Source organism: Dama dama, chromosome X (genome assembly GCF_033118175.1).
Source record: "Dama dama isolate Ldn47 chromosome X, ASM3311817v1, whole genome shotgun sequence".
In the NCBI taxonomy this organism is placed as follows: domain Eukaryota; kingdom Metazoa; phylum Chordata; class Mammalia; order Artiodactyla; family Cervidae; genus Dama; species Dama dama.
In genome coordinates, this window is record NC_083714.1 from 91,164,366 (window position 1) to 91,180,327 (window position 15,962).

General features: G+C 36.5%; 1 protein-coding gene and 1 non-coding gene across 2 annotated transcripts in view; one reads left to right on the plus strand and one right to left on the minus strand.

The window, feature by feature from the left end:
- Positions 1-15,962, plus strand: part of TEX11 (testis expressed 11) — a 265,819-nt gene that overhangs the window by 178,494 nt on the left and 71,363 nt on the right. Inside the window, exons 19-23 of the mRNA XM_061137613.1 lie at positions 2,206-2,262; positions 5,959-5,999; positions 7,447-7,533; positions 8,876-8,946; positions 11,269-11,385. Of these exons, the coding sequence (XP_060993596.1) occupies positions 2,206-2,262; positions 5,959-5,999; positions 7,447-7,533; positions 8,876-8,946; positions 11,269-11,385 (373 nt within the window). The remainder of the gene's footprint in view (positions 1-2,205; positions 2,263-5,958; positions 6,000-7,446; positions 7,534-8,875; positions 8,947-11,268; positions 11,386-15,962) is intronic.
- Positions 10,656-10,786, minus strand: LOC133053346 (small nucleolar RNA SNORA11). Its single transcript, XR_009692259.1, has one exon. It is a non-coding gene; the product is annotated as a small nucleolar RNA SNORA11 (small nucleolar RNA).

Sequence of the window (15,962 nt, forward strand, 5' to 3'; positions counted from 1 at the left end):
TATGTGTTTGGATTTTCTTCCTGTTTTGTTGCTTTCTTTCTTTCTTTTTTTTTTAGAGATTCCACATGAAAGGGGGATAATCTAGTACTTGTCTTTCTTTGTCTGACTTATTTCACTTAGTACAGTGCCTTCAGAGTCTGTCCATATTGTCACAAAAGGCAGGATTTTCTTTTATCTAGTTAAATAATATTCCTGTGTGTGTGTGTGCAAGTACACATACTACATTTTCTTTATTCCTCCATTGATGGACACTTAAGGTTGTCTCCATGTCTTAGCTATTGCAAATAATGCTTTAGTGAACTTGGGGGTGGAGATATTTCTTCACAACACTGATTTCCTTTCTTTTAGATACATATCCCAAAGTTGGGTTGCTGAATTGTATAGCAGTTTTATTTTTAATTTCTGAGGAACCCCCATGCTGTTTTTCCACAGTGGCTGTACCAACTTGTATTCCTGTCAACAATGCATGAGGGCTTCCTTTTCTCTACAAAACTTATTATCTCTTGTTTTTTGTTAATAGCCATTCTAACAGGTGTGAGGTGATATTTCAGTGTGGTTTTGATTTGCATTTCCCTGATGATTATAATATTGAGCATCTTTTCATGTACTTGTTGGCCATTTGGATATCTTCTTTGGAAAAGTATCTATACAGGGCTTCTGCCCATGTTAAAATAAGATTGTTTTTTGCAGTTAAGCTGTAGGAGTTCCTTATATATTTTAGATATTAACCTCTTATCAGAAATATTATTTGCAGATATTTTCTTTCATTCTGTTAGTTGCCTTTTCATTTTTTTGATAGATTCCTTTGCTATGAAGAAGATTTTTACTGTGATTTAGCCCCACTTACTCATTTTAACTCATTTTTGCTTTTGTTGCTTGTGCTTTGGGTATCATATCCAAAAAGTCATTATCAAGGAGTTTTTGCCTATGTTTTCTTCCAGGAGTTTTATGCTTCTAAGTTTTTTCTTTCTTTTTTAAGTCTTAATCCATTAATGGATTAAGTCTTTAATCCATTTTGATCTATGTTTTCTGTGTAGTGAGAGATAAGGGTCCAGTTTCATTCTTTTGTGTGTGGATATCAGTTTTCTCAGTACCACTTATTGACAAAGATTATATTTCCTCTATTAAGTATTCATGTCTCCCTTGTCAAATACTGGTTGATGATATATAGGTTTCTATTCCATTTGTCTATGTGACTATTCTTACGCCAGTACCATGCTGTTTTGATTACTGTAGTTTTGTAGTATAGTTTGAAAACAAATGTGATGGCTCTAACTTTGTTCTTTTTCAAGCTTTCTTTGGTTGTTCAGGGTCTTTTTTGGTTCTGTATGAATTTCAGGATTTTTTTCTCTTATTTCTGTGAAAAATGCTACTGGAAATTTGGTAAGAATGCTTAAAGTAAAAAAAAAAGAAAAAGAACATATCAGTTAAACCTGATCTTTTCTTTATCTCTTTCTATGAAGGAAAATGGTTTATCAAAAGGGAACTTTTATATACAGTAATGAGGCAGAAGAGGCTGAGGTAATGGTAACCCCTAATGATGTAACTGAGAATATGCCAGTGGAAAAACTGGAAACCAGAAGGGTTCTGTAGTGATTATCCTGTTGGTCAACTGTACTTGAGTCCACTCTTCTGAAGGGAAATGGAATCACAGATATAATAATATCAGAGGGAGTCTTGAGATACTTGCATATGTTTAGTCAGATAAATATCTAAAATCATCCAGGGTAATTGATACTGTTTTTTATTTTTAAAGATTTTTAAGGTTTGAAACTTCACAAAATACCTTATTTTGTCAATTTGTCATCATCCTGCCAGATCCCTTCAAAAAGTACTCATCCTAGTTTATATGGAACCCAAAGGCCAGTTCCAGCTTCCTTTATAGAAAGAAAAATATAAAAGACTTGTACACTATGCCTAATGTTCCAGCAGGTGATTCGGGGGCAATGATATAAACTGTGGAACTATTTAAGAAAGTCTAATAAGCAATGCTTTTGTTGTAAAATTATTTTACTAAATTACTCTTCCAAAATTACAAAGTTGATACGTTTTCATTGCAACCGTTAAGACATACAAAGACTTACAAATAAAATAATTAGTCTCTTTTTCCCCTCTCTTTTCTTACTTCCACCCCCTGGGGTACTCAATATTACTAACTTGATTTCTTTCTAAACATCACTTTTTTTTAATTACTTTATCATACAGGTGTTTGTTTCGTCTTTTCCTTCCAAGAGTTTCTCAAATGCCAGAATCTGAAAACAAGTAAGTTATAATTCAACAGAAATGATGTATTCACCATTAGAAAAAAAAATAGAAAAACTTCCACTGGAAACCTAACATTGAGAAATATATAGTATAATGGGTAAGGGCAATATAGACTCTGGGGATAGTCTTCCTGGATTTATATTTTGGCTCTGCCACTTATTAGACATGTAACCTGGGCCTCTGTTTCCCCATCTGTAAAATGAGTGTAATGATAGTACCTTCCCTATGAGGTTACTGTGATGACTTGATGAATAAATAAGTGTAAAACACTTAGATGTTGCCAGACCCTTACCATGCCGTCAGTAACATTAGCTATGATTTCATTATGATATTGCATCTGTTTTTCCCATTTATTTATTTATGGCTGCGCTGGGTCCTCATTGCTACATGCAGGCTTTCTCCAGTTGCAGTGAGCAGGGGCTACTCTAATTGTGGTGCGAGGGCTTCTCATTGCAGTGGCTTCTCTTGTTGTGGAGTGCAGACTCTATATTATAGGCTTCAGTAGTTGCGGCTCATGGGCTCTAGAGCACAGGCTCAGTAGTTCTGGCACATGGGTCTAGTTGCCCTGTGGCATGTGGAATCTCACCAGATCATGGATCAAACCTGTGTCCTCTGCTTTGGCAGGCGGATTCTTAACCACTGGACCATCAGGGAAGTCTGTTTCTCCCTTTCTTAACAGGAGACTTACATATAGATGTATCTCTTACTTTCCCACAGAAACATAAATAACCTGATTGGTTTGTTGATTCTGATTTTCTATCAGCTCAGCTGGGAGTATTCAAATATCTTTCTGCTCACAGTTTCTGTGGCATATGATATCAAGAACTTAACAATTTGTGGAAGAATTAGGTCACCCATTTTTCATCCCAAAAATTGATTTACTCCTAATAATTTAAAAGAAAACTATTCAAGATCTTGAGTAGGGATGACTTTCAGAGAAATTTCACTCATCTCTATTGTCTCTGCTTGAACAAAAAGTCTGTAATAGTGTACCACTACTTCATTTTTGCTTTGTATGTTTGTACCTGGAGGTATAATATTTTTTCAGCTAAGTTCATTGGGAACCATCTATAACTGAGATAATATTATATTGATGACATAACTTTTTTTATAATACAAATTCTACCCATACATGTATGGTTAAGTTTTGCCTCTTCTTTACAGGTTCTGTGAATCCATTTGAAGGGCACTCGGACTAAAAAAAAAACTGAGATAATTGGAATTTGAATAATGATCAAATATTTGATGATATTAAGAAATTATTGGAACTTCCCTGGTGGTACGTGGCTACCACCAGGGAAGACTCCACGCTTCTAATGCAGGGGTCCTGGTTCGATCACTGGTCAGGAAACTAAACCCCACATGCCGCAACTAAAAGATCCCACATGCTACAACTAAGACCCAGCACAGCCAAATAAATAATTTTAAAATAATTATTATCTTTAAAGCATGTAATGGTAATATAGTTATGATTTTTAAAGAATACTTTTATCTTATAGACACACCCTAAAATATTTATGGATGAAATTATGTGATGTCTGGAATTTGCTTCAAAATAATATGGCTAGGTGGAGGAATCATTGAAATAAGATTGATGATGAGTTAATAATTATTGAAGCTAAGCCATGGATACCTGGGGGTTCATTCATCTGTTAACACATATAAACCTCTTTGAAATTTTCAACAATGAAAAGTTAAAGAATAAAATAGGAAACTCAGAGACTAAACCTTGATAGATAATAGAACTTAAGAGCTCCTTGCAGGTTAGGGCTATTTATGTTTATCTTTGTATCTCTGAAACCTAGGACAGTATCAGATACATAGTAGTCACTCGATTTGTTTAAATGACTAAATATCAGCTCTTTATAAGAAGATCTTGTATTGGACTTACAGGGTGCTTCTTACTCCATGTAATTGCAATGCACAGTCAGATGCCACTCATTAAAACTAATTTGAAGATAGGGGGGAAAAAAGGCATCTTGTTTAAATTAAGGACAAACTTAAATTACAGAATATTTTTAAAATATGCCTTTATTGTTTTCATGTAAATACAGTAATAAAGAACATCTAAAAAAATAAAGAACATCTACTAGCAATGTTTTAGAGGTCAGGACCTGATTTAACAAATAGATTAGACTAATTTAGGGGAAAAAAGGCCTAATTCGGTGGAAAGAGTCAGAGAATTGAGTTCTAGTTTCAGCTATTTCACTAACTTCTGGTTTACTTTAGACAGGAACAACTTATTTGACTTCTCTAAGCTTTATTTTTCTTATTAAATAAAAGAAGGTGAACTGGAAAATTTCTAAAGTTCTATCCTCTTCTAAAAATCTATGGTTTTAAAGTACAGTGTCTACTTAAGTATTAACAATTTGTGTGCTAAAACTTTTTAAAGCAATTTGTCTCTTACATAGACTGTTCATTCCTTTCCATATCCTCATTCTTACTTGTACTATTTATTTGCTTTAATGACCCCTCATAGATTCTTTTATATAGTCACTGAATTAAATAGTGAAGAAGTCAACTTTAGCTCAGCTTAAAATCAGATTAATGAAATTTATGTTAGAAGTTGCTTTGTATAAAGTAGATGTCTATTGTTTATCCCTTAGAAAGCGGCTAGTTTTCTTGAAGCACAGTCTGCATTGTATAATATTAGACATTCTCCTGATAAGACTAGTCTTACAGTATATTCTACCCTACTTAGTATGAACTTCTTTAGTTGAGTTAGCCAATACTTCCATATTTAATCCTTTGTTTAAACATAATGGGATGTTTTTCTCTATTAAAATTTATGTACCCCACCTAAGGAAACTTAGGGCTTCCCTGGTGACTCAGATGGTAAAGATTCTGCCTGCAATGCGGTAGACCTGGGTTTGATCTCTGGGTTGGGAAGATCCTCTGGAGGAGGGCATGGCAATCCATTCCAGTATTCTTGCCTGGAGAATCTCCATGGACAGAGGAGCCTGGCAGACCACAGTCGCAAAGACCATGGGGTCGCAAAGAGGCAGACACGACTGAGCAACTAAGCACAGCACACAAGGAAGCTTAACAAAGGATCCAAAGGCTTGAGTAGTAGTGGTCTTGACATTGTCATTGCATGACCTTAGACAAATCATCCCCAATTTCCAGATCTGTTTTCTCATCTATAAAATTAAGGTTATGGATAAGTGATTTTTAAACTGTATTCCTTAGAAACCTGGAAATTCTGTGGCACTGCCTCAGGGACTTCCAGAAACTGAGGCTCTAGGCCTCTGCCCACGAATGGTTCAACCAGAGCAGCTATACTTCTGTCTCTTCTTGTATATTAGAGTTTTATAAAATTTTATCTGAAACACAGGTTCTAGTTTCCCCTCTTCAAAAAAAACAAAAAAAGTCGAAAATCACAGAGATCACTACCTGCTCTCAAATTCTATGACCCTGTAATATAAAACTTTATCAGTCATTGAAATCCTTTGCTTAAGAATAGGTGTAGAGGGGGAAGAGAGAAAAAAAAATATGAGGACATTGGGGCTGAGGAACAGTATCCTATAATGGGGAAAAACAGTGTAAAATGATAGATTGGCACCTTGAGCAACAAACTTCACAATTTTGCATTTTCTTTGAGAAGCTCTCAGGCACAAACAGAGTCTCTTTTTGATACTTTTCTGTAGTAAAGCTTTCGAACAGCAAGAAAATACTCTTTTCTTTATTTTTTAGGAAGAATGAAATGAATAGACTTTTGACTTACTTCAGTACAGGTAAATATCTCCTTGATTATTTTCACTCTTTCATCTTGCCTCTATCCTCTATTAATATATAAATTCTCCAAGTATATTGAGCACACTGTCTCAGGCTTCATGTTTGAGTTTAGCTTCATGTTTTTACAAACATTTGTCACAGCAGTATACCTAGTTTCTTTATTCACAAGCAGAGAAAAGTTTGCCGTCACTAGCATTCATCTCCAAATGTGATTTCAACTTTGTTTTTAATTACAGTTTTTAAAAAGACATTTCTGTTTTTTTCCTTCCTCCCTCCCTGCCTTCCATCTCTGTTTCCACTTGATTCTAACCTAGAAATTGAACAGGTAAAAAAGGATCAAAACAAAAATACTCTGAACCCCACTAATTTTCATGATCTCTGCATCAAATTCAGATTGTTTACTCCGTTATTTTGAGGCTGTCCATCGATCTGTCCAAGTCTGTGTCATCTCCTCTGTATACTAATAATTCCTCCCTGCCCACTTCATTCAGCTAACTTCTTAGCTCCATTGAATTCCTTTTTCCAACTCCATGCTTTCTTTCTTGGTGTTGGCTTTTGCCTAATAGGTCTTCCGATTTCTACTGCCCATGTACCTATTTGGGCTTCTCTCGTGGCTCAGTGGTAAAGAATCTGCCTGCAGTGCAGGAGATGTGGTTTCAATCCCTGGGTCAGGAATATCCCCCAGAGAAGGAAATGGCAACCCACTCCAGTATTCTTGGCTAGGAAATCCCATGGACAGAGGAGCCTGGTGGGCTACAGTCCATGGGGTCACGAAAGAGTTGGGCATGACTTAGCGACTAAATAACAACAGTGTGCCAATTTCCTTAAGTCTAAAATACACCAAAAACTCCGTATCTTAAAATTTCTATCCCATTTATTACAGTAGTTCACTTTTATACCTCAAATATCTGTCAACAGGTTGTTAAATGTAACAAAGCAGTCTAGAAACCCCAGCTTTTCAAAAGAGGAATGTCTACTGTTGGCATTCTTCTCTCTCAGAAGGGCACAAGAGTATGTAATAAATGCTTTCTGATGATGACTACAGAGTTTGGTTCTGTACTTTGCTTGCTGTAGGAGTTCAGTAAGTAAATATTATGCCAACCTATCAGTACTCTTCCAATCCTCAATCTCCATTTCAGTATTTTAAATGATTATTTCTATTCTTTTTCTCCTTACACGTAAATCATATCTTTCTACCTTAGGTGGTGAATGATTGCTCTAATTAAAAATCTCTCCAAAGATGTGTGTTCTCCAAAGTTTGAATTAACAGTTTCTAAGAGCTTTGTAATGCTTTTTGTCATTTTAATTATTTTGGTATGCACTCATGCACACACTGAAAAAGAACTTTCTAAATCCAGGCTCATGTCTGACTGTTAAGCAGGATTAACAACTTTGTTAGAGTATAAAGTAAAAGACCTCAATATCAGATTTTCCTGTTTGATGCAGCACTCCTGAAACTTCCTCAGTTATTTGAAGGAGAAGCCTTGCCTTTAATCTCTAAGATTAACGAAGCTCATTGGTTTCGAAAAACAGGTAAAAGGAAATTCTGTGGCTAAGCAAAACATTGTGGGGTGATAGAATCAGACAGATTCAAATTCTAGCTCTTAAATTTATAGCTATGGGTATAAGGATAACTTGCTTAATCTCAGTTTTACTATAAAAAATGGGGAACCATGTACTCACTGTTAGTTTTCTTCATTTTCTATTGAAATGAATCTAGGAATAAAATAATGAATTAGAACTGCAGTTCTCCAAGGTTATGTTCCTAAACTTGGTCTAGAATGCCCAGTTTATCTCTAAATGTGAATCATGAAAAATAAACTACATGCAACAATGTGGATGAATCTCACAAAAATAATGTTGAGCAAAAGAAGCCAGATGTTATGTATATACTGCATGGATCCATTTATATATAGTAAGAAACAAAAAGCTGGCCAACTAATTTACAGTGGTAGAACTCAGGATAGTGGTTACACTTGAAGGGAGTAGTACTTGAAGAGAGTACGTGGGATTGCTTCTGGGTTTCTGGTAATGATGAAGATCTTCTTTGACCTGGATTAGTTACATGAATATATACACTTTATGAAAATTCATCAAGTTATACAGTTATGAGTTATATAATTTACTTTATGTAGATTCTGTTTATAAAATTTACACTCCAGTGATAAGTAAGCAAGAGCAATTAAGCATCAGTATCATAAGGTTAACTGGTTCTTCATGAACCTTTTTCTGCTTTATGGGGTTTACTGGGTCTCTAGGAGAAAAGGGAATAAATACAGCACTCTGGCTTCTGGGAAACTTATGTGTATAATGGAAAATAGAAAACATTTAAATTATAGATAGATTTAATGACTTTGATGTTTTGCAAGTTTGAAAAGTTATTTCTCAATACCTGTTTTACTGAATTTTAATTTTGATTTTTCAAGATAAAGATCATGCTGAATGTTGCCTAATGGGGACGTCCACAGCTCTATGAAACATGTGAATCTTTCCATCAGTTTTCCTCAACCTTTGATTCTAATATACCTGTTCTTTGCTGAATTTTAACTTTCTTTCACCAACTGAAGTTGATGAACTCTTCAATGTGATCCTCATTTTTTAGATGGATTCGTGTCAACTAAGAATTTATTGTATATCCCTGATTTTAAAAAAATTCAACACTATTTCCATTAGTCATTGTCCTAAAATTAAAGATTGGAAGTGATAGAAGTGTCTAAGTTTACCTGAAAAAAATTTCTCTAAAAACCTAAAGTTAGCTTTTTTTAACCCTTGAGAAACCCCACATTAGTATGTTAATATTATGGATGTGGAGATTATAATGGTACAGATTAAACAGTGAATTTTCATAATTATGTTATTTCTTGTTAATGTTCAGCTTGGAACTTGGCTGTGCAATGTGAGAAAGATCCACTGTCAATGAGAGAGTTTTTTGTGCTTTCTTATAAGGTAAGTCTCTTCTAACAAGTATCATGTATGAACCAGAGCAAGGATATGACCACTATGGCTGTAGTCAAGGACTAAGTATAGAGTGAGATTGGCTTTTAATCTAGGAACTCTTAATATATGTTTAAGCAGGAATGACCTAAGGAGAATTTGATCCCTAGAGGATATAATATGAGACCATGAGGTAGATCTCCCCATACCACAGTATCACAAACAACCATCCTGGAGTGTAAAGTTCTACCATAAGAGACTTACTCCTTTATCTTTGAAGGAATTTCAGTCTCTAAAAGTCCTATATAAAGATATAACTATTTTTAGAAGGAAATACTCTTAAGTTGTAAATTACCGAAACATTAGGAACAGTTCTGGGTATAAGTCTATAGGAATATAGAATAGGTATCCGGGGACAGCAGGAGGTTAAAAGGGTGCTAAGAAGTTTAGATCTGCTTTATAATTTTTCTGAGAGCAAGCTCTATGTGTAAGGATTTGAGTTTGTTTTGCAATTATAAGCATTTAAAAATAGTCATTAGCCTGCAAGGTAGAGGTTAAATGAAAGAAAAAGGAACAAGCACTGATGAGAGGGCGAAAGCAGGGGTGGTAAAGAATATCCCTCATACACATTCAGGAGTATGAAATCTGTTATTTTGAGACAGATTCAATGTTTTAGAACTGGAAAAAACTATATAGGTAATCTAGCACAACTCCTTCACCTTATATTTGAGTTACCTGAGCTGTAGAGATTGGGTGTCTTGAAATGCTCTTTAGTTAAATGATGGTGATGATTATGATCACTAAATATTTGGGGAGAATAAGAAATAATGTTTGAAAATTTAGGTATAATTGCCATTTTAATGAGGTAAAATAAATGTTTTAGCTTTGACATTTGTGATAGCACTAATAGAATTCCATGTTAGAATCCTAAGTAGCCTAGAATTTTATTGTAGTACAATGCTGGGAGGTTATTTTTTGAGGTTAATTTGTGCTTTTATTTGCCAGTATAACTTGGCTAGAGTGGCCTACAAACTCTGTTGATCTTGTGTATAATATGTATACACACATAAAAGGGAAACAGAAGTTTTGCCAAAAATGTCTACCCTGAGTGTTAATTCTTTTTTTTTTTTTTTTAACTTTTTAAACCAGTTTTAGGTTTACAACAAAATTGACAGGAAGGTACAGAAATTCCCCACATATCCCCTCCCCACACATGCATAGCCATTATTAACTGAGTGATAACCTTTTTAAAAAAAAAACCAAGGACGAAATGCATTGACACATCATAATTACCAAAGTCCACAGTTCACCATAGGGTTCGCTTTAATAAGTGCGTAGTGTTGCATATTCTGTGGGTTTAGACAAAAGTACAGTGACATATATCCGTCATTATAATGTGATACACAGTATTTCACTGCTCATAAAACTTCTGTACCCTGTATATTCATCTCCCCTCTCCCCCCAAACTCCTGGCAACTATTGATCTTTTTAAGGTCTCCATAGTTTTATCTTTTCCAGAATGGCATGCAGTTGCAATCTATTTTTTCTTTTTTTTTCCTTGGAAAGAGAGGTTAAAAGTCTTTATGAGACCATCCATGGCCCACTCATGTGTATACTTCACCAGCTCTAGGTGGCAAACTTCTCCATTAAATACTGTAGGTTTTCTTCCAGTATTGAGCCCCACTGGTCCTACCAGCAACCCTGTGGAGCTACAGAGGAGCATGTGTTTGGATATTTGTTCATAGAAAGGCCACAAGTTTTGTGCCCCTTGTCACAATGAACCCAGATTCCTGTTGGGTGTGTTACAAACAGAGGAGCCATTTCTTCAGGCCCCCTCCTCTAAGCACACCCCATGGGAGATTTTTTTCTAAAGCTAGAGTACAAGGTTTAATGATGAGGTTATCCTAATGCCTGTCAAGATTTGACATTGTCTTTCAGCCATCAACAATATAGGTACTAATTTCAGCTCTATTCAGTACAAAGGGAAAATCTATTTGCCAGGGGAAAAATCACTTAGAAATTACAACATAAGCCAAGAAGTAAATCACTAGATAAAGATACAGGGCCAAATGACAGTACTTGTCACTGGGAAAGACAGGAAAATTGTGAAGAAATGAAGCTTTTTAATCTCTCGAAAAGTGCTAAAAAATGGAAAGTAATATAAAATTAAAACCATAAATCAGTGTTATAACCTATATCATTTTTAAGGTGAGATGTGGTTTTCCAGCTGAATTTTGTCATTCAGACAGGATGTTGCTGATTTTCATTCTGATTGTTTGTGTTCACCTGGCAGAATTCTCCCTATTCATTGATGTTCTGATTATTTCTTATCAGCTGTCCCAGTTTTGTCCTTCCGATCAAGTAATTCTGATTGCACAGAAAACATGTTTACTCATGGCAGCTGCAGTTGATCTACAGCAAGGGAGAAAAGCTTCAACAGCTTTGGAACAGGTAATGTGCAACCTTTAAAGAAAATATAAGCATTCAGTGTGCTGTTTGGTATGTTTGCCTTCCTTCTTGCAATTCTTTTTGATTCTCTTTTTAGAATCTTTTCCTCCATTCTGGCAATATCTTGATTTCAAAGATTTGTAATTCCTTTTTAAGGAAAGGTCATATTTGGCTTAGCCTCTTCTTTTAAAACGCCCCTTGCCATGGACCACTCTTTGTGAATCTGCTTTTAAATATTCTTTATCTTCATCATCTCCCTGTGATCACAAGTGGTCCGTAGGTTGTTTGTTCTACTTCTGTTTTCCTTTCACACATTCTCTAAGGAAACACGTTTACTTCCACAGCATTTTTTTTCCATTTGGCTGTGTTGGGTCTTAATTGCAACATACAGGATCTTTCGTTGTGGTGCATGAACTCTCTAGGTGTGGCATGCACTTCAGTAGTTGTGGCACACACACTTAGTTGCTCTTCAGCATGTGGGACCTCAATTCCCCAACGAGGGATCAAACCACATTCCCTGCATTGCAGGGCAAATTCTTAACCACTGGACCACCAGGGAAGTTCCATTTCCACAATTTTGTTAGCCATCTGGAATTATTTAGCTGACTTGTTTATTTTCACAGACTGGTTCCAAATTGGGAAAGGAGTACATCAGGCTGTATATTGTCACCCTGATATTTCATTTATATGCAGAGTACATCATGCAAAATGCTGGGCTGGATGAAGCACAAGCTAGAATCGAGATTGCTGGGAGAAATATCAGTAACCTCAGCTGCCTGCAGTGAGGGAGATCTGGGTTCGATCCCTGGGTTGGGAAGGTCCCTTGGAGAAGGAAATGTTGACCCACTCCAGTATTCTTGGCTAGGAAATCCCATGGGCAGAGGAGCCTGGTAGGCTATAGTCCATGGGATTGCGAAGAGTTACATACAACTGAGCAACTTCACTTCAGATACGCAGATGACACCACCCTTATGGCAGAAAGTGAAGAACTAAAGAGCCTCTTGATGAAAGTGAAAAACGAGAGTGAAAAAGTTGGCTTAAAACTCAGCATTCAAAAAACTAAGATTATGGCATCCAGTCCCATCACTTCATGGCAAATAGATAGGGAAACAATGGAAACAGTGACAGACTTTATTTTCTTGGGCTCCAAAATCACTGCTGATGGTGACTGCAGTCATGAAATTAAAAGATGCTTGCTCCTTGGAAGAAAAGCTATGATCAACCTCAACAGCATTTACTGAACTATTTATTGTCACTCAATTGCATTTGTTTTCTTTGACCCACATTCTTGAATATTTTATCATTCAGTTCAGTTCAGTTCAGTCACTCAGTCATGTCCGACTCTTTGTAACCCCATGGACTGCAGCATGCCAGGCTTCCCAGCAAGCAGGGTGACAATATACAGCCTTGACGTACTTCTATTCTTATTTGGAACCAGTCTGTTGTTCCATGTCCAGTTCTAACTGTTGCTTCCTGACCTGCATACAGGCTTCTCAAGAGGCAGGTCAGGTGGTCTGGTATTCCCATCTCTTTCGTAATTTTCCACAGTTTATTGTGATCCACATTAACTCAGTTTTAACAACAAGAAAACAAAATATCTACTTTTGCCTAAATTCCACTCTCAACTTAAACCTTACACCTTTTAAGGAGATACCAACATCAATATCTCACTTTCCCATATACCAGAGTATTCACTGATTTGTGTTTAGTTCTTTACCTTCCTTCTTTCAAGCTAGGGAAGTTGTCACCAAATTGGACTTCTAACATGTTTGTATGATTTTAACTTCTAGATCTCTGCTTTTTTCTCTTACCTAGCCAAAGAAAACATCCTAATTTCCCATACTTGCCAGCTTCTTTTCTTTCCAGTTGGTACAAAATCCTTCTTGCTGCTTATTCTGTTCCTTCTGTTAATATGTTCTTTTATATGATTCTTCACATCTGAAACAAGCTCTCAATAGATCTCTGCCAACATATTTTCTTTCCTTTCTTTTCCTTTGTTGAGTTCAACTCAAAAAAACATGTGAGTACCAAGCACTCTGCTAGTTACTAGAGATAAAGAATATAATGTCTTTGTCCTGAGTAGTAAAGGAACCTCTTTTTAGAAACTTTTCCATAGTAAAAGAAGATGAAAAAAAAATCTGCAAGCCTAAGAGCAAAACCAAAAGAACCGTTTTGCTTCTTCATAAGTAAGGGTGTTGTCAAACTGAAATTCATTCCAAACAAACTGAAATGTCAGGGTTTGGAGCAGAGAAAGGCTTGTTACAAGGGCCATGCCCTTATTACAAGGGCCATTCTTCTTTACAAGAAGAATGAGTGGCTCGTGCTCAGAAGACCTGAATTCCCCAGTGGGTTTCAGGGAAGTTTTTATAGGCAACATTTGGGGACGTGGCACTGCAGAGTGCGTAGCTCTTCTCTGATTAGCTAGTGGTGAAGTAATAGAAGGGTCATCATCTCAGTCTGATATCAGCCTTCTGGTTCCAACCAGTCTGGGGTTCACATGCTTGTCCTCAGCCTAAAGTTATCATCCTCCACCTGGATAGAGACCTTAATTCCTGTAGAAGAACTAATCTTGTTCCACTGTAGACAGAGTACATACTTTGTCTGACTTCAAGTTATTTTAAATGTATTTGAAGTTTATGTTGTGGTCTGACATATGGTCTGTCCTGGATAAAGTGCCATGTGTGCTTGAGAAAGAATGTATTTTCTTCTTGGGTTGATGAAATGGTCTATGTATATCTTTTAGGTATAAAAATAAACTACACATAGTTTTACACAGTATTTTAAAATAAGAAAGAAGAAATATATTATCACCGCACTTTGTTTTTTCATTTGTATTCAAATTGCTATCAGTGTCACTTGCTTTCAGCCTGAAGAACTTCTCTTAGCATTTTTATAAATGGTTCTGCTAGCAAAAAGATGCAACTTTTTTTAATCTGGGAATTTCTTTATTTTGCTTTCAGTTCTGAGAGATAATTTTGCTGGGTGTTAGATTCTCGGTTGCCTATTTTCTTTCATCACATTGAATATGTTATCCCACTGCCTTTTTAATCAATATTCTATATTTCCTGACATTGTCATCTTGCCTTGCTTTTGTAAGTGTCTAATTGTTTTCACATATTTGAAACAACTGCTTTGAAACCTGTGTCTGCTAAGTTCCAATATTGGACCTTTCAAAAGTCAGTTCCTCTTGCCTACTTTATTCCTGTGTATGGGTCATACTTTGTTGTTTCTTTTCATATTTTATAATTCTTTGTTGAAAACTGAACATTTTGCATAGTATTTTGAAACATATTTGGGTATTGATTCTCCCTCTCTGGGACTTGTTAATATGTGCTTGTTTGTTTGATTAATGACTTGTCTGGGCTAGTTCAGTGCAGTCTTATTTCTGCAGCTGTATAGTAGTATAGAGCTTCTAATGTTATTCCTCAGAGATCACAGTCTTTGCCTTTGCAGTCACCATGACCCCTCCCCTGGAAAGGAATGAAAGTAGTTTTAGCAGGGTTATTTTTGAGTATCTCTTTCCATGATCACCCTGTTAAGCTTCTGAGTGGTCTTCTATTGGTATCATACACAGGTGTAAGTCTTGATGAATTACTAGGTGACTGGTGTGTGTGTGTGTGTGTGTGTGTGTGTGTGTGTGTGTGTGTGCGCGCGCGTGCGCGTGCACATGCACGTTTGAAAATACTCTGGTATAAATTGCTCCACAGTCTGATCCAATTAATGTAAGGCCCCTTTGAAGGGGTAAGTAATCTTAGCTTTCTTTTCCCCTTAGTTCTCTCTGTAAACTTGTATTCTACTGTTTAGCTTGTGATTATCACTGAGTTACCAGCTTCCTCTTAATTGCCCACACCAAAATCTTCACTTTTTTTTATAGTGCCTTTAGACTTGAACTTCCCCAAGTTCTATTTGAATAAATGTCAGTCTCCTTAGGGTGACTACAGAGCTCACTCTTCTAGTGACTTTCCTCTCCTCCTGAGCAGAAACTCTATACACTACTTTGGAGCTAGAGGCAGGGACCATGACCCATTTGTATCAGAGTGACAGTACAGCTCTGTAAGTCAGGGTCTAGCAAAAGTCGTAGTCCCTAACATTCTTGGCTTGCCTCTTCCAGCATGGAAACTCTCTTATACGGAAGCTGAGGTGAGGGCAATTGTGACACAGTATTTTCAACTTGCAGTGCTTGGGGGGACTGGGTAGAAGAAGAGAGTGCCAGGCTTCTTAATTGTGGTTGTTTATGATAGAACTCGGGCTTCCCTGGTAGCTCAGCTGGTAAAGAATCTGACTGCAATGCAGGAGACCCTGGTTCAATTCCTGGGTCAGAAAGTTCCCCTGGAGAAGGGATAGGCTACTCATTCTAGTATTCTTGCCTGGAGAGTCCCCATAAGAGAGGAGCCTGGCAGGCTACAGTCCATAGGGTCGCAAAGAGTCACACATGATTGAGCAACTAAGCACAGCACATAATAGAATTCATGCAATACAGATCTTGGAGAGGGGAATGAGAAGTCCTGGCAACATGTCCCTTATGGTCATCCCTAGCCTGGAAGCTGAGGATATAGTGAGCCCTATCTTCTTGGTTATAC